Source organism: Brienomyrus brachyistius, unplaced genomic scaffold (genome assembly GCF_023856365.1).
Source record: "Brienomyrus brachyistius isolate T26 unplaced genomic scaffold, BBRACH_0.4 scaffold64, whole genome shotgun sequence".
Taxonomy (NCBI): Eukaryota; Metazoa; Chordata; class Actinopteri; order Osteoglossiformes; family Mormyridae; genus Brienomyrus; species Brienomyrus brachyistius.
The window spans coordinates 922,771-943,364 of NW_026042339.1; the positions used below are offsets into that span (position 1 = coordinate 922,771).

A 20,594-nucleotide genomic window follows, 5' to 3' on the forward strand; every position below is an offset into this window, starting at 1 on the left:
TAGCACTGTTGCCTCACACCTCTGGGACCCGGGTTCGAGTCTCCGCCTGGGTCACATGTGTGTGGAGTTTGCATGTTCTCCCCATGTCGTCGTGGGGTTTCCTCCGGGTACTCCGGTTTCCCCCCACAGTCTAAAAACATGCTGAGGCTAATTGGAGTCGCTAAATTGCCCATAGGTGTGCATGTGTGAGTGACTGGTGTGTGAGTGTGCCCTGCGATGGGCTGGCCCCCCATCCTGGGTTGTTCCCTGCCTCGTGCCCATTGCTTCCGGGATAGGCTCCGGACCCCCCGCGACCCAATAGGATAAGCGGTTTGGAAAATGGATGGATGGATGGATTTCAGCCACTAGTGTAAAGCTGATTTAACGTATAGACCAGAACCAAAATGGCTACAAAATGTACAATTAATACGAGTGGCTGCAAAGAATGGCACAATTCACACCGTTTCTCCATAAAACAGGCAGTTTATTCTACAATATACCCAAAGCTGTACATATTAACAGTGCTGTGTGAGAGTATGTATACAACTATTACCCCACTGTGAACAAAGGAGCTGGATGAAATGTCCAAGCTCAGGGCAAAGGTGCTGCTGAAGACGATGCACAAATGAAACTGTTCGGATGTTTCAGGCTCTCTGGGTGGGGTCTTGTGTGATCAGGTGACAGGACGAACAGCAGCTTACCCTGCAAGGACAACACAAGAAGGCTTGTTAACCAGGTGACCTAAAAGCAACATGGAATGTGTCTAACAGTAGAAAAGAAGCATTACCTTGTTGAGGTTTATTCGGTATATAAGCCAAATGGGCACACCCCACACATCAATACTCACATCAATGCCCATCCCCTGTATTAATAGCACTTTGCAGAAACTAACTGGTACGAATTGCTACGGGTGACATTCTCAATATATTTCTCTCTATATTATGGTCAGAGGGGTACTTCCATCAAGAGAAACACTTCAAATTATCAACTTCAGCTGCTTTCACCCACAGCAATACTTGCTAAGAGGGAAAAAAAGGGGCTATAGGCCTATAGAAATCTCAAACAAAATGCTCAACAGAACACTTTCTAGAACAGAAACCTTAGTCCAGATGATGTTCCCTGTGACTGTCTTCTAATGGACCGCACCTAGAATACAGAGAACACACAAACGAGTATCTTGACGCATTTGCACCGAAACATTTGCAACAAGAGGGGATCAAGTGGGTTCACTTTTGGTCCATTTCTATGGCAAGGTGCATGATGACTTTTTACTGCGACGATACATAAATAAAATTTAAAAACAGGGCAACAGTAGGTCCCACACAAAGCGGACTGGGCTACAGCAAGCCGCAGGCGGCATTGGCTGACAGGTATCTGACTGAGCCCAAAAGCTCAGATGTGTGGGATTGGCGATGACTCACACAAACCAAATCATCCAAAAAGGGGAGAAAGAGAGAACCAGTCACTTCTGACCAAAAAAAATAAATAAAATAAAAATCACTTTGGATACTGACCGACTAAGCAAGTTTAGAGTACCTGGAAGTCTGAGAATTTATACACAACCATTTTGAGGACAACAGTACCAAGTCCTGTCAGACATCTTTATGCTACTCCAGCATCTGGCCACAAAAAGCGAGACCGCGAGTTCTAAAGCACTCAGGACTTCGACATCCATTAGTATGTTTGTGTGATGCACATTTTTTATTTTTTAAAAAGAAAAAAAAAAAGGTTTGTTTATTTTTTTTAAATCTACACATGCCATCAGAAATGACCTTGTTAAGTAGCTGGAGGTCTTGTCTCTTTCAGAGAAGCAGGAGGCTGTAGTGGCTGGCTGCAGAGCGCCCCCTGGCCTGGAGGCTTAACTTGCTTTCTTTCTCGCTCAGCGACCACAGGGAACAGTGGGAAAAACATCACAAACATTCATTAGTATCAGGAGAAGAGCATTCGTGGTTCCACCCTAATACCTCACAGCCTGACACTGAGCCATGCTACCCAATCTACATTTCTTTCTATGTGGCCTACATCACAGACCAAACTGTACGGTAAAATAAACGGTGAAAGAAAAAAAACGAAACAAAAACAAAAGAAACATCAGGTTTGCAAACACAAACTGGTGTTTTTTTCCCACAAAGACTTTATTTTACGTAGCTTTTGACGCATATTGTGAATTCACAAGAATTCTGCACCGCCCAGTCACATGCAGGGAAGACTTCTGCGATTACAAGAAGCAAGAGATGAAAATACAAAGAAAAATACCGCATGTACTACTACACTTTTGGTTCTGTCTACCTCCCTCAGGATACCCCGAAATGGATTAACAGTACAAGGGGGGGGAAAAAAGTAAAGAGGCAATTACCGCTTGTAACAAGCAGAAGCAAAGATCAGAGCAGGAATATCCCTGTATCAAAAGACAACATGATCACAAACATAATGAAAAAAAATCCAGAAAAACTTTAGTTTTTGTATAAAAGTGCACGATTAAAAGATTGTTACACAGGACGTGGGACAGGCTACCTTCTTACGCCTTCACATGCGGTGTATGGGATCTTTAAAAAGCTAAAGAAGAAAAGGGGGGAAAGCCTGCACTTTACTAAACTGCAAAACAGCTGTGAAAATGGAGAAACTCTATGGATAAAAGCAGTACACTGAAGGCACTCTCCTCCATCAGCTTACTCAGCACCGCCCACCCCTTAGAGCTACACACTTGACTTGTTACCACCCTGCTTTTAAATGAAAGAAAGCGAGCAGTACAGCTTTAAATGGTCTCATGAGATTATATTTACATGTGCAGCCCGCCGCCAAGGGATTTCATGGAGATATGCACTCTCTGCCGTTTCACACAGAACATGCAACGGGCATGGTAACCAATGCCTAGGGAGGTCAGACCTCCAGGAAGCCACTCCTGGGCTGTGTACTACAGCGTGCCAGCGCACGAGAACAGCAGTGAGGGTGATGGGGGGGGGAGCTTACCTTCAGTGTACTGAAAGTGGTACACAACCTGCTTAACAGAGGAGGCCGTCCCTGCAGGCGGGCTCAAGGAGGACACAAGACCCGATCCGGCACAGAGCTACAGCGGGGGCATGCGGCCGGGCCTGCGCACTCACCTGGGGAGATGCGAATATAGACAGCATTTACGCTGGTCTGCACCACACACAGCAAGAGCTGCCAGGTCTGCACCACACATCTGACATATACACCATCACAGAGCTGTATATGTGGATGTTTAACAAAATACTCTAACTGTGAAAACATGTATACAATCATTAGGATCGCTCCGTTTCCTGTTCTGTGCAGCCATGGCAACCTGTTTCAGAAAAAACCTTCCCTACAACCTGAACAGTACGATAAACCTATTTACATCATATCCTCCGACACCAGACACCTGCAAGGGCCCCCAAGAAGGAGCACTTCAGAAACAGGACTAATTAAAATGTATCACAACAAAAGGGCAGGTTTTCGTCCACTTTAACTACTCTGCGTGGCCCATAAACACGAAAACTGAACTGAGACTGAAGTCGTTTCACTTCACATCTTGCAGGTCCTTGGAGAAGGAAAATATGTACATTTACTGTATTCTTGGACCCCTACTTTGGTTGTATGAGAAATTGATAAAAATAAAAACATATGTCCTTCAAAATGGGAAAAACATTACATTAAAAAGTATTTCTTCCATCGAGTCTTTGTGGTGACTAACACATTTACTGTGATTTTGTCTGCCAGACCAACTGTACTTAGAATGAGCGCAGCTTGGTCAGATCTTCTCCTGAATGTAAGGGTGCTGCAGGGCTTGATTTATGCTGATCCTTTTGGCTGGGTCCAGCATCAAGATCTGATCCAGTAAGTCTTTGAGCTGGACCACTTTTTTGCGCTGGTCCTCGGGGAGCCGCTGGCAGCCAATCATGTCCGTCAGTAGGTCCTTGGTGGGGTTAATGGTGCTCATCACAGTCACCTTCTCCTGTGGACAAGAATAAAACCATTTGATGCGCATTAAGAGTATTTAATGGAAAGACAGAGAAACTGCTAGATGTTCCAGGATAGTGAAGACCTGGTTGTGTACAGAGGCCAAGTAAAATAACACAAACAGGTGGCATGCCAAAGCACTAATGTAGAAGAGCAATATATTAGTATTTATGGGCTGTGAAAATACAGGCAAAAAGCACCTACCCGTTCTGTCACTTTATCTACTTCAATATACAAGAAGTTCAAGTTTTGATCAAAGTGCTGGTCTTTGAACAGCCCTTTCCTGATCATCTGTAAAAACAAGCAGATTCAGTCGGAATGACTCCAGCATTAAGACCGTAAAATGAAGTGTGCAGAGGTGGCCGCTGCCTTCACCTTATTGGGCATCTTGCCCTTGAGGTCCATGGCCAGCTTCAGCATGTGGTTGTTGGTTTTCCCAGGGAAGAGGATCTTGCCTGTGTACAGCTCATAGAGCGTGCAGCCCACGGACCACATGTCAATGCCGTAATCGTAGGGCTTCCCGATTACTGTGAAGACAAACCGTGACAATCTGTGACCACATCCGGACAGAAGGTGGATTACACCTAGAGGGACCATCACAGGCATAGACACGCGAATTGAGAACCCCTTAAAAAAAAGCCCATACTGTACCGAGATAAATAATTGCAACTGAGGGGTGCAGGATTCTTACTAATTTCAGGTGCTCTGTAGAATCTGCTGACCAGGTATGGCGTGATGTCATTGTCGGCCACATGTGAGGCGGAGCCAAAGTCGCAGAGCTTGAGGATGGTTTTGGACTCGTTTACCTGAGGAGAGAGTGACCAGTGAAGCGGAGTATTCTGGACGGGTTCTGCGGCCGAGGAGGGCAGCGGGGAGGGAGGGACTCACCAGGATGTTGTCGGGCTTTATGTCAGCATGCAGGATGTTGCAGCGTTTCAGCAGTTTGAGAGCCAGGAAGAGCTGCTGGCTGTAGGAGCGCACAGCTTTGATGTGCAGACCCACGTCCTTGCCGTACTTCTTCAGCACCTCCCTCAAGTTCATACTGAGGAGAGAGACAAAGGGGTTACCTCTACCTACCAAGGGAGCTGGCTTACAGGTAACGGTGAATTTGGTCAAACAAAGGGGCCATCAATACAAGGAAGGATGAAGAACAACCTGGCATTGAGGGTTAGTGTACCTGAGCGGCTCAAAGACGAGACACAGATGTTGCTTGTGGTAGAAGTGCCGGAAGAGGCGCAGGCAGTGGAATTTGTCATCTGGGTCGGCGTCATTGAGCTTCTTCAAGAACTCTAGTTCCTTCAACCCTGTCTTCTGCCTGCAAGATGAAGGAAAAAAGGGCCGTTATTAAACACAGAACAGGGATTAGAGACCATAAGCCTGAACAAATGGGTGAACAGGTGAATTAAAAAGTAGTACATGAGCTCATTATTGCGGATGATCTTGACAGCGACTTCCTGGTTCGCCCGGGCCATGTCTCTGGCCCGGATGACGTTGCTGAAGACTCCCTGGCCTGTGTAACCGTACACGCCATAGCGCTTATCCAGCACCTCGCCGATGTTCACTCCTGCCAGGGAAACAAGCGAGGGAGATGAGATCTCCTACAAGCCAATGGCCACTCTTCCCGGCGAGCACACAAGGCACACTTACGGTAATAACCCTCGGCGTCGGTCCAATTATCCCTGAGATTTGGGTTCTCCTTGAAGTCCTTTCCGATGCCTGCTGCTCGCAACCTTGCACTCTGCAGGAGAAAAAAAAAAACACACACACACACACAAGTGTGGGTCACCTCCACTCATCTCAGAAACAAAGTCACAAACAGCTATGGGCGGGCAGTGTGTTACAGGCTCCAGGGAGAGGCTGCAACTGGGGCACAAGGACTTTTATAGCAATTTACTACAGGACAGTGAAAAGCAGCGATCGCTGCTATAGTAAACCTCAGCCGGCACGCGAAATTCCACCCCCCTGCATAAACTGGCAGAATACTCACATCAAAATAAGCAGCAAACATGTCATCTGATTCAGTGAACATGTCGGGGGCCGATGCCTTTTTCGGATTGGATCCTGGACAGAGAAACGCGGCCAGGTAGTTTGTCATTAGACCACATTAATCTGACCTTTTTATGAATGAAATCGAAATCAAAAGGCTCAAATTCTATAACCTTTCAAAGCCACTCAAAACATGCCATAAAATATACCCACAGAACACTGATCTCAGCCAAGAACATCTGTGTGAGTAAGTGTTTTAAAACTAATATCAGCACTGGACTTTAAATACTGAATTAGCTAGTAATGCCCCAACACTGCAGGTGAGCTGAGAGATGAAACATGAGCATTGGAGTGCGATTACTGGTACATCAGAGTACAGTAAACCCTCACAAGACTAATGCACATAGATACACACCGTCCTTCTCAGGAGCAATGAGGTTTTGCTTGGCTTTCACACTGGCCTCAAACGTGTCCACGTTCTCGCGCTCGTACTCCTTGACGTCGGCAGCCACGCGCTCCAGGATGTCGTCGGGGGACGGCGAGCGGCTGCGCGTGCTGCTCTGTGGACTGCTGGGCTCTGACGGCACTGACATGTTACTGTCCTCATTCACGGTCTTGTACTTCTGCGGGGGAAAAGGAATGGGGACGGGAGTGTCAGGGATTACAAGACGACATTGAAGTTTCCTCTCTGGCTCAACGTGAAGGAAACAGACCTGCACTATGGCCAGTCTCTGCAGGCGTCTCTGTTCGATAAGGGCCTCCTCGTCTTCCTCATCAACGTCATAGTCCTCCAGCCTGTGATACCAAATAGGAGGCTGTCACATCCTGATGGAGGAAGGGGCGGTGTTTCCGACAGTACGGGCAGCCACTGCTGCTGTCGGACTTGCCACTCACACTTCGTCGTCGGACTCCTCCTGCTCCGCCTTCATGCCCTCCGACAGGCTGCCCTTAAACTTGTCCTCCTTGTCCCGGCTGCGCCGCCTGCGCCTGTCTCGCGACCCCGATCGCCAACGCTGCCTGCGGCCCAGCCGGTCACGCTCCAGTGACCTGTAGGGAAGCGCAAATGGCCGTGACGCTGTGGAGAACGTTTCCCTGATGATCACTAGCAAATTTGTGGATCGCCCCGTGATGTGTTCTGTACATCTGGCAGTCTCACCTCCGCCTGAATGGGGACCGGCTGCGTCTCCGAGGGGAACGAGACCTACGTCGTATTGGTGAGCGGCTGACTCTGCGTCGGGCCCCCAGGACCGGGCTGGCCTCCCTGCGTGTTCCTGCCTCGTCTCGGGAGCGCATCCTGCAGAAACCATGCAGGTAATGCTAAATTTAGGCTACGCTAGAACCATGTTTCAGACATAACCTAAAAGCTGAACTGAAAATTAAACATAAGCATCCGTATAATTAGGCCCCAGCTACGAGGACAGAGCATCTCTACCCAAATACGAAGAATGTTTTCAAGGCATTAAAAGGACACAGCTGTGGGGACGGCTGGCTGGTGCTTTTCTGGGGCTTTGGAAAGCCAGCCAACTCCTTTGAAGCACAATGACCCAGGATAATGCAGTGTAGTGCTGCATATTGTCACTTCTAAAATGCCATACTTATCAAAGATAGATAATGAAACAAATAAATCCACATGCTGTGAGGCAGTCAGATCTGATAGGCAGACAAGTGTCTGATTAAGGCAGATTAAGTTAACCAGATAATTTGCTGAAAGGTCAATTTTTACTTAAAAGGGTGAAAACAGAAACACGGCATAAAAAAATTCACTTTTTTATTATCGTAACTGTTGTAACAATGAGCTCATTGTTAAGGTGGCTGGCTCAGCAAGTTAAAGCACTGTGCCTGTGATCAGAAGGGCGCTGGTTCAAATCCCATGGCCAGCAGAGTGATGCCACCGTTGCACCACTGAGCAAGGTCCTTAACCCCCAATGGGGATGAAGTGTCATTATTATTCTATACACATTTTTGAATATAGAAATTCACTACTATAGAGCTGACAAACCCAACAATTTCCCCCCCCCAAACTAAAGTAATATAGAAAAAAAAAACTAAAATCAAAAGGAATCAGCAAAACACAGGCTGTTCCGGTGTGAAAGCAACCTAGATGAAGACACCGTACAAGTAAAAGCATCTAAAAAGGCCTCACCTAACTGGAGAAAGGCGCTGGCGATCGACTTCCCTGCGCCTGCGTTCCAGAGAGCGACTCCGCCCTCTACGAACCGGAGACCTATTTCTGGAGGATGACCTTTGTTTGGACTTTCTATCAACAGCTTGAGAGTTAGAGGTGGGTAGGGGGGAGCGTCGATCCCTGCGCCGGGGGGAGGAGCTGCGATGCTGCTGGGGGCTGGGGCCTCGCCTGCGACTGGGTGAGCGGTTCTCCTTCCCAGATGAGGCATCTTTAGAAGGGGACTTGGTCACCTTCTTGTCCCTCTCTTTTTCTCTCTCCCTCTCTCTCTCCTTTTCCTTCTCCCGCTCCTTCTCCCTCTCCAGTTGCCTGGCTCTCCTCTCTCGGGACCTGGAGCGACGGTCCCGTGAACGGCTCCTCTTCTCAGGAGATTTGGACTTGCGAGTCCCACGGTCCCGATTGCGGCTATCGCCCGATTGTGCCACCTGGGCCGGTGGTGAGGATCTTTTGCTGGCACGATTCTTCCGCTCGGCTTCCCCTGAGGGAGACAAAGAGCGACGGTTTCTTTCTGCGGAGGAACGTCTCCTGTTAATAGGACTTTTGGATCTCCTGGCCCTGTCCTTGGACCGGTCTGGGCTTCGCGAGCGCTTCCTGTCTCTGGACCGGCTGCGGCCCTTCACCCTCTCCTTGACAGGTGCCTCAGCTGCACTCTTGGTCTTCTTCTTCTCAGACTTGTGCTGTTTGCTGGAACGGTCCCTGGACTTGCTTCTGCTGCGGCGCTTGGTTGCAGCTTTGCCAACGTCTGTGGACTCTCGCCTGACTTTGGCCTCCTTGGTCTGTGTGTTACCCTGCCCCTTGGGAGTAAGGGTCTTTGTAGCGCCTCCTCTCTGTGGCTGCTGCTCACCATTCCTTGCCCTTTCCTGGATCTCGCCCTCCTCCTCAGAACCAGAGTTGTAACCTTGAAGGATCAGACCCATACCTGACTGAACCTTCCCCTCCATCAGTTCATTGTCCAACTCAGCCTTGATCATGGCCCTCTGCTTCTCAAGGTCCTCCAGCACAGCCATATCATCAAACTTGGGCCGTTTGCTTGAGGGAGAACCTTCATCTTTGCCCCCAGTGGCATTGCTGTTACCCATCGCTGAAGAGGAAGACTCCTTGCGCTTGTGTTTCTTGTGCTTGTGTCGGTGCTTGTGTCTCCGTTCCTTGTCTTCAGGGGAGGAGTGCTTATGTTTCTTGTGTTTACTGCGGTGTTTACGTTTCTTCTTCTTGTGTTTGTTGCTGCTGCTGTGTTTAGGTTCACCCTCAGGCTTTTGCCCTTCCTCCTCCTCCTCCTCTTCCTCCTCTTCTCCAGACACGTCACCATTCTCCTCCTCGTTGCCACTCTTCTCAGAACTCTCAACATCTTCTCCTCTGAAAGAACAGCAAGAAGAAAAAAAAATTAGCTAATCTTTTAACGGAATCGTGGCTTTGCAATTTAGGCACCTGTGCCTGAGAGCAGAAGGTTGTGGGTTTGAACGCCCAGGTTGGCACAGTAGCTGCATCAACCCTGAAAAATGTTCCAGGGGTCCCAGATGAATGGAAGACCTTGTCCTCTGACCCCAAGGTTCATTATCACCTACATAAACCTGCATGTCTCAAAGGAGTGCAAGATGGAGTACACAAAAAAAATAAAGAGTCTCTATGCACTTGGTGAATAAAGTGTAATTTCATTTAATGGCTAGTTCACTAGCAGAATAGTGTGGCATGCCCAACGCCTGGAGTAAAGTAGAACCATGGAACTCAACCAACTGGGACGTCGGATGGGTCTGTCAATTTTTCTCAACTCGTAGGACCTACCTCAACAAATCTTGGAACTCAAGCATTCCAGCTAAAACCTGTACGTGTCGAGATGTGTTCAGCTCTACTAATTCGGACCTCGAATGGGTCAATTGAGAAAAATCTAGCTGGAACTCGATCGAAAACTCAAATGCGACAAAAGACCAGACCTGCAAAAACTTGTTCGGATGGAGATGGGTCTCCCTGTCCAAACAATAACCCCTCCATACCTCCTCCTCTGCACCAGTCACTTCCAGTTACTTCCCTTAATATAGGTAAAGTGTTTATAAATAGTCAATTATTTCACGTTTATTGCTTTTGTATCTGTGCTTTTTCCATGTGTGTCTTAGTTTTATATTGATTGTTAATGTTTTTATCATTATGTAGGTAGACTGATTTAAATAGGCAATCATTTTGGGCTCTGGGACGGATTAAATTACATTATTTCTTATGGGAAAATTCGCAACTCGAACAGATTTCTGGAACGAATTAAAGTTCGTGTTCTAAGGTACCACTCACTGTACTTTCATACACACTAACATGCGTGAAACATGCAGGCATGCGCAGAATCCACAATAAAACCAGCAAGCAAGACGCTGCCAAGGGAAACCGGCGGAATTGTCCTAAACATAATGGCTAACATAATTTCCAACACAAATAGGTAAATAAGCCGCATACAGCTATAATTTCGCGCCTTTTAACAGAATGGTCAGAGTTTCCAAACAACCATAGCTGCAATCCGTCCCTTTCAAAACGTGTTATGTACTGCACGCGGCCCGGATGCGTTTTAACTGACCGGGTCTGACGGCTCAGTTATTTTCCCCTCTGCGAGTGATAAATGGTCCATCCACAGAGTTTTTGGGCCTTTTCAGGTTATACTTCGTTGACGGCGTTAGTTCGGTTAGCATTTTGACTAGCCTACACCACTGTAACCCCCCCCCCATTTGAGTGTTACTCTGCCTTGACGACGTGTATAAACAGCAATCCGGAACGCCCCAGAGAGCCTAGTGGAACAATGACCACCGGAAAGTACACTTCGTTTTTGGTGTAATAATTTCCGAATTTCTGAGTGAAACGCTTAAATACACATTTCACCGAGGCACGCGCTAGCTGTACACTTCTGGAAAAAGATGCTATCTGCCGCTAGCTGGCTAACCGGCAACCCAAGGAAATCGTATCGAATGGCATTCGACCCCGTTCCTCCCTGTAAGATCCTTTGCTTAACTAAAAAGTATAACGTTTCCGCGACGTAAAAAATAAGTTAAATGTAAGGTTTCTTACTCGCGTTCTTTCCCGCTATCCAGACTCTTGCCGTCAACCTCGCACTCCATGTCGGCCATTTTCATCGTCTGGGCCGTTACTTGTCCGCATGCGCGGTAAGGGTGAGTACAGAAAAGCTTCGACAGGCATGGACTGTGCGCACGCGCAATATAGTAAGTGGAATAAAAAGGTCGACAGGCAGGGATTGTGTACATGCGCGGTAGGATGAGTGGAAGAAAAGGGTCGACGGTAAAAATGTGCGCATGCGTCATACGGCGAGCGAAAGAAAATGGTCGACAGACAGGTACTGTGCGCACGCGCTGTGTCAGTGAGTTGAATAAGAGGGTCAACAGACAGGGACTGGGTGACATGCGCGGGTTTTGTAGAAAACGCAAAGAATCATGAATTGCGTTTCCAGCCGCAGTTTCTTGCAGCGGAGGTGTGTATGAAACACGTAGATATTGCAGTCCTACACAGTAATGCTGAAATAGTAGGAGATATCTGTTTAGCGAGCTGAGTAAAATGAATTTATTATAGAGTGATCCTAGTGATGTCATTAATTTGGAATATCCAAATTAAAGATTTTAATAACAATCCATTTTTTCCTAAACAGAATACTAATTACAAGTACCTCATAACGGAAAAACCCCGCGATGACTGCTGAGTTCCCGCGGTCCCTAGGGCATCCCGGACTGGCTGCGATCTACTCTGCTTCCAGGAGCTGACCTGGCGCGGCACGGATGTCTGTCTCCCGGGTAACTGGGTAGGTGAACTTGGCAGGCAGTATTTAGCCGGGTACCATTGTTGGTGAAGCCGACACGCGGTATTTAGCCGGGTGCCGGGGTAGTCAGGTCTTGGTTTTTAGCTGCATTCTGAGTTAAGCTCTGACTGTTCGCCCAGAGGTGGCCTGTAAAGGTAACACTAACCAACACAAACAAAACGTCACCATGACAGAAATACGTCCCATTTTTTTTTCTTAAATCAGCTCCAAGTTTTACTTGAAGCTGAACCTTACTATGTCTTGGGATTTGGAACTGCACCCTCTGCAGTTTATCGTACTTAACACTACCTGACTAGTTATTCCGTGTCCATAAGCTTCAGTTCCTCGGCTTTTACCAGATGTATTATTACATTATTGTTAAGTGTTTATTTCTGAGGTACACCTTTCAGGGATATGAACCTACGTTACCGAGCATTTGAATGATGTGTCGCTATTGAACGCTTCATCTAAATCCCCCTGTTGTGTTTTCGTGTTTGCTAGTCTCAGCATGAGCCAAGCCCAGGCTGTCTATCGGGAGATCCCACCTGTCACGTTGCAGCTCCACGAGGAGAGCGCCACTGCCAGGCTGTACAGCAGCGCTGCAGACGGGATGGAGGCCCGGATATCCGCCTTGGTGGAGGTCTTCTTGGTCAAGGTGTATCGCTGCAGGGCTTGTCAATTTACCAGCGGCCTGAAGGACAGGATCACCGCACATGTGACTGAGAGGCATGACCGGGGACATCCCTGCCCTCCCCTGAGCTGCCTGGACAGGGACGAGGGTGACAGCCTGGACGTGAAGGTGGGGGTTGCAGAGGACGATCTGGATAGCTGCGCTTCGGCCTACGACCTGGAGGACGAGCTGCACTCGGCTGCAAAGGAACGCGATGAGCACTTGGCTTTGGACCGTTTGCCTTTTCTGATGCCTGTCTACGGCATGCTGCAGAACATCAGTCCCAGGTCATGTGACATGAGCCTGGGCCCTGGCGCCGAAGTCGCCCACACATGTGAGGTGAGCAGCAGGTTACCCAGAAATAACGAACGCTTTTCGAGGCAGCGTGACGGTGATCACCAAGCCTGCACTAACATCACTACTCGCTTGTCATATGTTACAGAGGTAACATGGACTCCCAACAACTGTAAGAGATGGTCTATTCATCGATTCTAATTGATATATCGATTGTTAAGGCCACAATCTGATTTAATTGACTCAACCAATATCAGTTTATATCATTAAACTATGACGATACGCCAAAAGGCTGCAAAAAAATCTCTCACCCAAAAGCAGAGACTGACCCTAATATAGACAAGAGACCAATACATTACAGAACGTTTAACGTAGGTCAGTACATCTGTGTTCCTGCATTTTCAGAGAGTTATACACGTCCAAAAATGTTTTACTGTTAAAATATAAATACAAGACAAAGTTTCTTGCGCAGACATTTTTGTGTTTCTGAGGCATTTTTTTTTTATTTTAAAGCATTTTGTTTAGATTTTTTCAAAATCTTTTAATTTAAATTAAATATTTTTCTTGTCCACTAAAATCAGCTTATCTGCTGTGTAGAAAATACTGGTCACGTATTATTGAATCGAATCGAATCAACTCCCGTCACGGTACCATTTCAAATATCAGCAGATATCGAATCGCTGCCTTGCAAAGTCGAAATCAAATCGTATCGTGGCAAAGCTTATGATTTACACCCTAAGTGTAAAACTTCTTTAAAAGTTTCCCTTTGTTTTGTTCTGTGACTCCGTTTCGCATCATTCCTGTTCCTGAGGGTCTGTGAGGTATGCTGTACGTATTTTATAAAATACAGAAAGGATGTGTCAGGCGTGAGCTTTGAGAGCATTGTGTCTTTCTGCCAGGTGAGCACTCTTTTTGAGGAGGAAGAGGGGGAGAGCTTGGGAGAGGAGGCAGCCCGCTTCCACTTGGAGGATAGCAGCGCGGTTGAGCTGCCCGAACCCCTGTCCTGTTCCATGGGGTCAGTCAGCCCCGAGGCTCAGGATCAGGAAGCCCAGTCGGCTCACCTCATGTCCTTGGGGCTGTACAGGATCTCCAGCATCAAGTGTCACTCTCAGCCAGTAGCCCCAGAGTCCAGGGCAACCTCAGTGCAGCTGGGTCAAGACGGCTCTGAGTCTGCCGAAAAAGCCTCAGTGCCGGGGAAAGCCAGAGAGGACCCCGTACTGTCATGCATCCCTACACAGAACCTCAAGGGCCGCAGAAGTGAGCCGGGCCTCGCTCCCTCCTTGTCTGGACGGGCAGCGGAACAGTATTCAGAGACGGAGTGTCACTGGAGGGGATGTAGTAAGCCCGACCGGATCCGTGCCGGCATCCCTCAGGATTTCCAGCAGCGGCACCGCCATGGATCTGGCCCAGCCTTGGCCCAGTGTGCGCGCTGCCTGGCCTGGTGCCGCTCCGAGCGGGAGTTCGAGCAGCATGACCGCTGTCACGTCCAGGGCGGGTTCCGGTGCCTTCACTGCAGCTTCACAGGTGGGTGTACTTTGACATTTGACAGATGGGCGTAGTTTCTCTGGTGGCTGTGGTTTCAGAGGTGACAGCGATCCCATGTCCCCTGCGTCAAGCTTCTGTTGTCTCTCAGAGGAGATCCACTTCCCTGACCCGAGGCATGATGGTGGCTTGTTTAGCTCTACAAATATAACCTCTAGAGACAACATCTAGCAAAGGCTAAACCTGAGCTTCAAACAGTACCTGACTGCACTGTCTATGTAGTCTTTAGCCTTTGCTGGGTCACCGAATGAACATTGTTTCCCACTGGCTTCTCTGACTTTCAGTACTGCTGGGAATAGAAGTTCTAATCTAGTACCTGGGCAGCGATGCAGTGTCTCTCGAACGTCCTTGAATGACAAAATAAAATATTCTTTTTACCTGTGATAAATGTGTTCCATATGAGAAGCCATGAACCCGGGTCCCAGAGGTGTGAGGCGACAGTGCTAACCACTGCACCACCATGCCGCCCGTCAATAATACAGTCGTGGAAAAAATTAAGAGACCACTTTATATTTTTAAACAAATCTGCTGGGTTAATCCTGGTTCTGCTGGCAGAAGGCTATGCTGAGGGGCAGGCTGCTTCCAGGCTCAAAGTGTCTAACACCACAGTACACAAGAATAAGGTGAAGCAGCAGACACTGGGTACGACCAGAAACCAGCCAGGTAAAGGGCAGAAGTGACTTTATAATGTCAGACATGACGTTAACTTACCCAACAGTTTCTCATGAATCGTAGGATGACATCAAATGACCTTCAAACGGAATGGGAAGCATTAAGTGCAGGTGAGAAGTGCACTGCTAGGACAGTGTGTATCAGGCTCCCAGAAGCAGGACTAAAGTCTCATAAAGCAAGGAAGGAGCCCTTCATTAATGAGAAACAGAGAAGAACCAGGCTGCAGTTTGCAAAAAAAAAAAAAAAATGTATGGTCACAGATGGACACCCATAAATTGAGAAACGAGTGAAACAAAAAATGATGCTGTTGTCTCTTAATTTTTTCCACAGCTGTACACGGGGGGTTTAATTTGTCCAAAATAGTTCCCCTAAAAGGAGGGTCACAAAAACATGTTGCTACTAAACAGCCCAGTCTGATGGCGAAGACGTGACATATTTGAAGGCCACTGAGGAGAATGTTTGATTTTGAAAGATGATTTGTACAGTTGTCGGCCTGTAGCGGGAAGGATCTGGCCATTCCAGCGACTCTCCTGTGAGCTCCCCGTGTCTCCTTACTCCTCCCCTGCAGACGAGGCTTGGGAGGAGGTTCACAAACACATCGTCAGTCAGCATGAAGTTCCGGAGGCGGCGCGGCAGCATGGCGGCGGAAGGTAAGCGGGCGGTGAACCCAAACCCGCGGACGCTTGGAAAAGACGCGGCTCTGTTGAGTAGCTTCATACTTTGTTGAGTATGCAAGTTACCGGCTAACCCACACGTCACGTTAACAGCCAGTCACCCCCGCCTCACGACCCTCCTGAGCTGGAACAGGAAAGGGGGAGGAAGAGGGTGAAGAGGAGGCGGCGGAGGCAGCGGGAGGGGAGGAAGGTCAGGGGGGCGAGGGATTTCTACTGCCCCCTGTGTGACAGGTATGTGACAAAATACGCCTGTTCATGAATTAGTCACATCTGCTGTGGCTTAATGCCGCAGAGGGGTCTGCTGGGGGTCTGCTGGGGGTCTGCTGGAAGCTCTCTATGGCTGAAGCTACACTGTAAAATCAGTAGTTCGACAAGCAGCCCATACACAGGCCAAGCACGTCTGACTCTGGTCTATAGGCATAGGTGATTTTACTGGGAGTGTAATTGCGCCCCCTACTGGTCAGATGAAAATGCTATTTGAACATACTGTATTAAAGTTCAATAGAATTAAAGTATATTGTAAAGTTATATTTGAGAATGTGGCTTGTTAGTCATGTCAGTGTATAATAATATTTTATTGTATGTTTGTATGTGTGTATGTATCTGTCTCTCTATCTATTAAACGTGTATTTATCTAGTTGGGCTCTTTCACCTTGCATCCCCTCCGATGCCAATAGCACACCTGTGTCTGATCTCAAAATGGGGATTGTGCTTTGGGGTAAACTTGAGTGAAAGGGAAATATATGTAAGATTAGCACGCATTAATCTAAAATTAAGTATGAAGATATTTTTATGTGTCTTGAGGGGTTTCCATGCCTGGGGCCTGCATCACAAAGCAGGATTGCTTGCTTAGCCAGATAACTTGTCGGATTTAAGGTAGTCTGGGCTAAATGTAAGTGAATGAAGAAAAAGTCCATTTAAATTCGGGTACCTTAAACCTGATACTTTATTCAGCTAAGCATGTAATCCGGCTTCGGGATGTAGGCCTCTGGTCTGTGTCAGCAATTTAATTTCCCGCCACCAGGGGGCACAATGCGCATAGACTTTGGGTCTGCTGACAGACGCCGAGCTGTTCTGCATGTGTAGTATGTGTTTCCATAGGGTGTGACTGTTCGCCTTTGTTGGGCACGGGAGTGCGTTGGATTGCATGGCGAGTGGGAGGTAGGGTGTAACTCAAGGGCTTCAGCAAGTTGAGGTGAATCTGCACAGCAGAGCTGCTCGAAAAGCTGTTTGTCCCTGTATGCAGGCGTGCTTGGATGTGTGTGTACACTCAGTGTGTGAGTCAGCGGGCTAGGATGCTGTGACGGGGATCGGAAGGTCATGTGTTTGAATCCCAGCGTTAGCAGAGTGATTTCACTGTTGGGCACTTGACTCTCTGTTGGGCACTGAGTCATTGACTCTCATTGATTCTGTTGTGTGTAAACCCCGAGTGTGATAGAGCTACCCTCTCTCTCTTTCTCTCTGTCTCTCTCTCTCTCACCATCCAGAAAGTTCAGCACTAAGTTAACCCTGCACCGGCATATGGGCATCCACCAGGGAGCAAAGCCCTTTGGCTGCCCGCACTGCCCCTACAGCTCCCGCCTCAAGGCCTCGCTGGTTCAGCACCTTCGCGTGCATACAGGTGATGCGGGATGAGAGGGGAACACAGCATGGGGGTCACATGGCATGGGGGAGGGGGGGGGGATGGCTGCTGAGTGCAGTGCCTGGCCTGTCACCTCGTTCTGCCCTATCAGCCCTCCCCCCTCCTGTTTTCCATCCTCTAAGCCAGGCCAGTTAATTTCCGGGAGAAAACATTCTCCTGTCAGCTTTGTTCCTCTCCATGAGCTGTGGGGACCCTGGGCTTTGGGGAGGGGGGGTCCTTTCTCACGCTGGCTCATCCTGAGCTGGGGCTGTGTCCATGGTGATGCCAGTGGGCTCCCGTGTGAAGCCTGGGGAGACGATCAGAGCCTGGTGTTTGTTCTTTGGGGGCAATAATAGCCTGAGTGCAGCCCCCTCCTGGCGAGATTCCTGGGAGTCCTGCAGAGACATCGGTCCGTGATGTGTTACCAGCGCTATGCTGTGTGGGAGCATGATACCGCAAAAAGTTCCGATATTACAATGTAAATTTTAAATACTGTGTTATTTATACAGCAAAAATGGAGTTGAAAATGGTCTGTCAAATAAGTTGGTGTTGCCTGATGGTATTCCGACACAGCAGTGCCGACTCCTTGTTTTTGCTCACTGTCGTCTCTAGTTTGCTTTTCTCCTCCTCGGTTATCTTTGTTAATTTTGTAAATTTCTCACAAACATGCCACACTGTCCATAAGTGAGTCAGACGGCAAGAATGGATACGATTGATTGGCTGGGAGAGCACATGCAGAACTCATGCAAGAGCAATAAAGCGCCGATAAAGTTTATAGTTATTTAAAAATATGTTTTCTAGGTAATGTTGAAAAGGAACCATCATTAAAAGTTTCCTGAGTTTTGCTTCTGATGACAGAGTAAAAATGCTTTAGTATAATGTGATGAACTCTGTCAGGTGAATCTAATACTCACTAAGGCAATTTTATCGTCAAGATTTCAATACCGGAATAGCGTTGCTTTTGAAAATACCATCAAAATACAGCATAATAATGCTTGAATGGTACCTGTTTGCTTTGCCCGTGCCCCTCGGGTCTCTCTGCTGCCGTTCGCTCGTTAAGGTGGCTGTCTGTTTCCTGAGTGCTGTTGGTTTGCCCCTCCCCCTGCCCCTGCCCCCCACCGCAGGTGAGAAGCCGTTCCAGTGCAGCCGCTGCTCCTACGCATCCATTGACCGCAGCTCCCTGCTGAGGCACTCACGCAGACACACACAGGAGAGGCCACACCGCTGCCAGCACTGCCCCTACAGCAGGTACCCCGCCCCCCACCGCCTGGCACTACTGCATCTGCGGCCTCCCTCTCTGACCCCTATGTGGCGTTGTGCTGTCTGATTCTGCTACCATTGTCCAGCCACCGTGTGGCGCTGTGCCATCTGACACTGCGGCCCCACCCTCTGACCCCCACGTGGCGCTGTATTGTCTGATGCTGTGGCTTCCCCATCTGGCCGCTGTGTGGTGCTGAACTGTCTGGCACCATGGCTTCCTCCTCTGGCCACCGTGTGGCGCTGTACCGTCCGACACCGTGGCCTCTCCCTCCGGCCAATCATGTGGCGCTATCTTGTCTGACGCTGTGACCTCCTCCGGCCACTGTGTGGCGCTGTGCTGTCTGACGCTGTGACCTCCTCCGGCCACTGTGTGGCGCTGTGCTGTCTGACGCTGTGACCTCCTCCGGCCACTGTGTGGCGCTGTGCTGTCTGACGCTGTGACCTCCTCCGGCCACTGTATGGCGCTGTGCTGTCTGACGCTGTGGCCTCCTCCTCTTTTTCCCCAGCATCCAGAAGAAGAGCCTGGACCTACACGTGCGCCGCTACCACACGGGGGAGTCCTTCCCCTGCCCCCAATGCTGCTACTCGACTCCAGACAGGCAGCTCCTGCTGCGTCACGTGCGGAAGCAGCACGCCTCCAAGTCGCCCCCGCCACCCGCCCGCCCCCGCCGTCCACGGGTCCCCACAGGAGGCCTGCCCCCGGCCTGAAATAACACCTCCCCAGCCTACTGACGCCCAGGAGAAGCGCGTGAATGTTTATCATCATCAGTGTTCATACACCACAGGCTGTGTGGACGAGTGTGAATATACTGGGACCTGGATGGAGGCTCCACAATAATGCATATAAAGCTTTAAAGCTCGTTATTTCCTTCTCAGGTCATGTTTCATTGTTCTTTTTTCCTCATAGGTTATGCGGTAAGAGGTGTGTTCAACGACTCCACTTTTTAGTGGAGTAGACATGTGCTGGACTGAGGTTTTTTTTGTATTTTTTTTGTAAAAAATTAAAGTTTCTGAACCGGTTTTTGACCATTTTTCTGGTGAGCTTTCTTTTGTAGAGTAAATATAATACTTAATAGAATGTATACATGAAGGAATGCCTTGGATTGAGGTTCCTGGTTTACCCCGCGGAAGGCATGCAGCCGTTTACGGACATTCGGGGAAACTGTAGTCTGTTAATGACGGGGAACAGCTGAGCTTACGGAAGGAAAATAAAAGATGGATGGATGTATAGATTGAAGGAAAAGCAAAAGGCGCAGATGACAGAAGCGTGGGAGGCATTCGGTGGAAACGCGCATCGTCATAAAGGAGTTCACCGCTGTCCGCACCTCCGGAGGTACCCAGGTGTGCGTCTGTGGGCGTCTTTCACAGGAGCTCAGCAAACACCGACAATCAAACTCCCACGCTCTCCGTATGAATGCAAGAATGTCTTAAAACCTCAAGCACGAGAATGAGGAATGAGAAACTGCTGTGCCAGGAACGTTAAAATCGCCTTAGTCGATTGACTTGGAAGCCTGTTCAACGGCTGATGTGGTTGGCAGGAAAACAGAAGCTGGACCCAGTCTGCTGAATGTGCAAAATCTACGCAACCAAATTTTGGGAAGGAATGGGCCGAAAGTGGGAAGGCGCACCATACTGTGGAAATACTGCGTAAGGCAAGCTTGGTCAGCAATACACTCGACAGGCCTGTGTGGGCCTGGCTGCCCATTACGCATTCCAGTAACTCCCAGTATGACTGCTGCAACTGTTTAGCTGCATCACTGCTGCAGTGGACTTCAGGCTGCTTTATGATAGTTTGCTCAAAAGATGGCAGAACCTGTAATTTACCTTCAAGTTGCTCCTATTATTATCTGAGTTTCTGCAATATTCTGACTTATACATCTACAGTATGTCCTCCTGTAACTCGTCCCCGAAATACCAAGTTTTCAGCAAACTCGCAATATATAAACCACAGGCATTATAGGAAAATTAGGATTGAG

At 48.5% G+C, this 20,594-nt stretch overlaps 2 protein-coding genes across 9 annotated transcripts; one reads left to right on the forward strand and one right to left on the reverse strand.

The window, feature by feature from the left end:
* Positions 1-442: 442 nt before the first annotated feature.
* Positions 443-11,302, reverse strand: prpf4ba (pre-mRNA processing factor 4Ba). Of its 8 annotated transcripts, none has more exons than XR_007387409.1 (17): positions 11,147-11,302; positions 8,069-9,460; positions 7,082-7,219; positions 6,820-6,972; positions 6,639-6,720; positions 6,341-6,548; positions 5,927-6,000; positions 5,587-5,677; positions 5,356-5,503; positions 5,117-5,254; positions 4,828-4,981; positions 4,631-4,745; positions 4,315-4,466; positions 4,144-4,230; positions 2,950-3,934; positions 2,494-2,535; positions 443-2,377 (listed from the first exon to the last, which is right to left on the reverse strand). XR_007387409.1 is itself a non-coding variant. In XM_049002046.1 (15 exons), exons 1-15 carry the CDS (start codon positions 11,209-11,211, stop codon positions 3,731-3,733), a joined length of 3,201 nt encoding a protein of 1,066 aa, XP_048858003.1. In that variant the 5' UTR covers positions 11,212-11,302; the 3' UTR covers positions 443-3,730. The 8 variants fall into 8 exon arrangements, 1 of the variants encoding a protein (XP_048858003.1); XR_007387403.1 differs by having other exon boundaries at positions 443-681; positions 1,079-1,125; positions 1,752-3,934; XR_007387410.1 differs by lacking the exon at positions 2,494-2,535.
* A 105-nt stretch (positions 11,303-11,407) lies between these two features.
* On the forward strand, positions 11,408-19,651 carry si:dkey-154p10.3 (zinc finger protein 777). The gene is made up of 9 exons (XM_049002078.1): positions 11,408-11,564; positions 11,739-11,888; positions 12,387-12,894; positions 13,749-14,373; positions 15,632-15,713; positions 15,831-15,968; positions 17,225-17,358; positions 18,483-18,606; positions 19,125-19,651. Exons 2-9 carry the CDS (start codon positions 11,866-11,868, stop codon positions 19,324-19,326), a joined length of 1,836 nt encoding a protein of 611 aa, XP_048858035.1. The 5' UTR covers positions 11,408-11,564; positions 11,739-11,865; the 3' UTR covers positions 19,327-19,651.
* The last annotated feature ends 943 nt before the right edge of the window (positions 19,652-20,594 follow it).

Bases quoted from the DNA above. Each gene is read 5' to 3' on its own strand.
- prpf4ba (XM_049002046.1), bottom strand. From the start codon at position 11,211: ATGAAAATGGCCGACATGGAGTGCGAGGTTGACGGCAAGAGTCTGGAT. The intron at 7,220-8,068 runs GTGAGGCCTTTT...TGGTTTCTGCAG, and splicing joins CAGCGCCTTTCTCCAGTTAG to GATGCGCTCCCGAGACGAGG. The intron at 4,231-4,314 runs GTGAAGGCAGCG...TTGTTTTTACAG, and splicing joins AGGGCAAGATGCCCAATAAG to ATGATCAGGAAAGGGCTGTT.
- si:dkey-154p10.3 (XM_049002078.1), top strand. From the start codon at position 11,866: ATGTCTGTCTCCCGGGTAACTGG. The intron at 12,895-13,748 runs GTGAGCAGCAGG...TCTTTCTGCCAG, and splicing joins AAGTCGCCCACACATGTGAG to GTGAGCACTCTTTTTGAGGA. The intron at 18,607-19,124 runs GTACCCCGCCCC...CTTTTTCCCCAG, and splicing joins CAGCACTGCCCCTACAGCAG to CATCCAGAAGAAGAGCCTGG.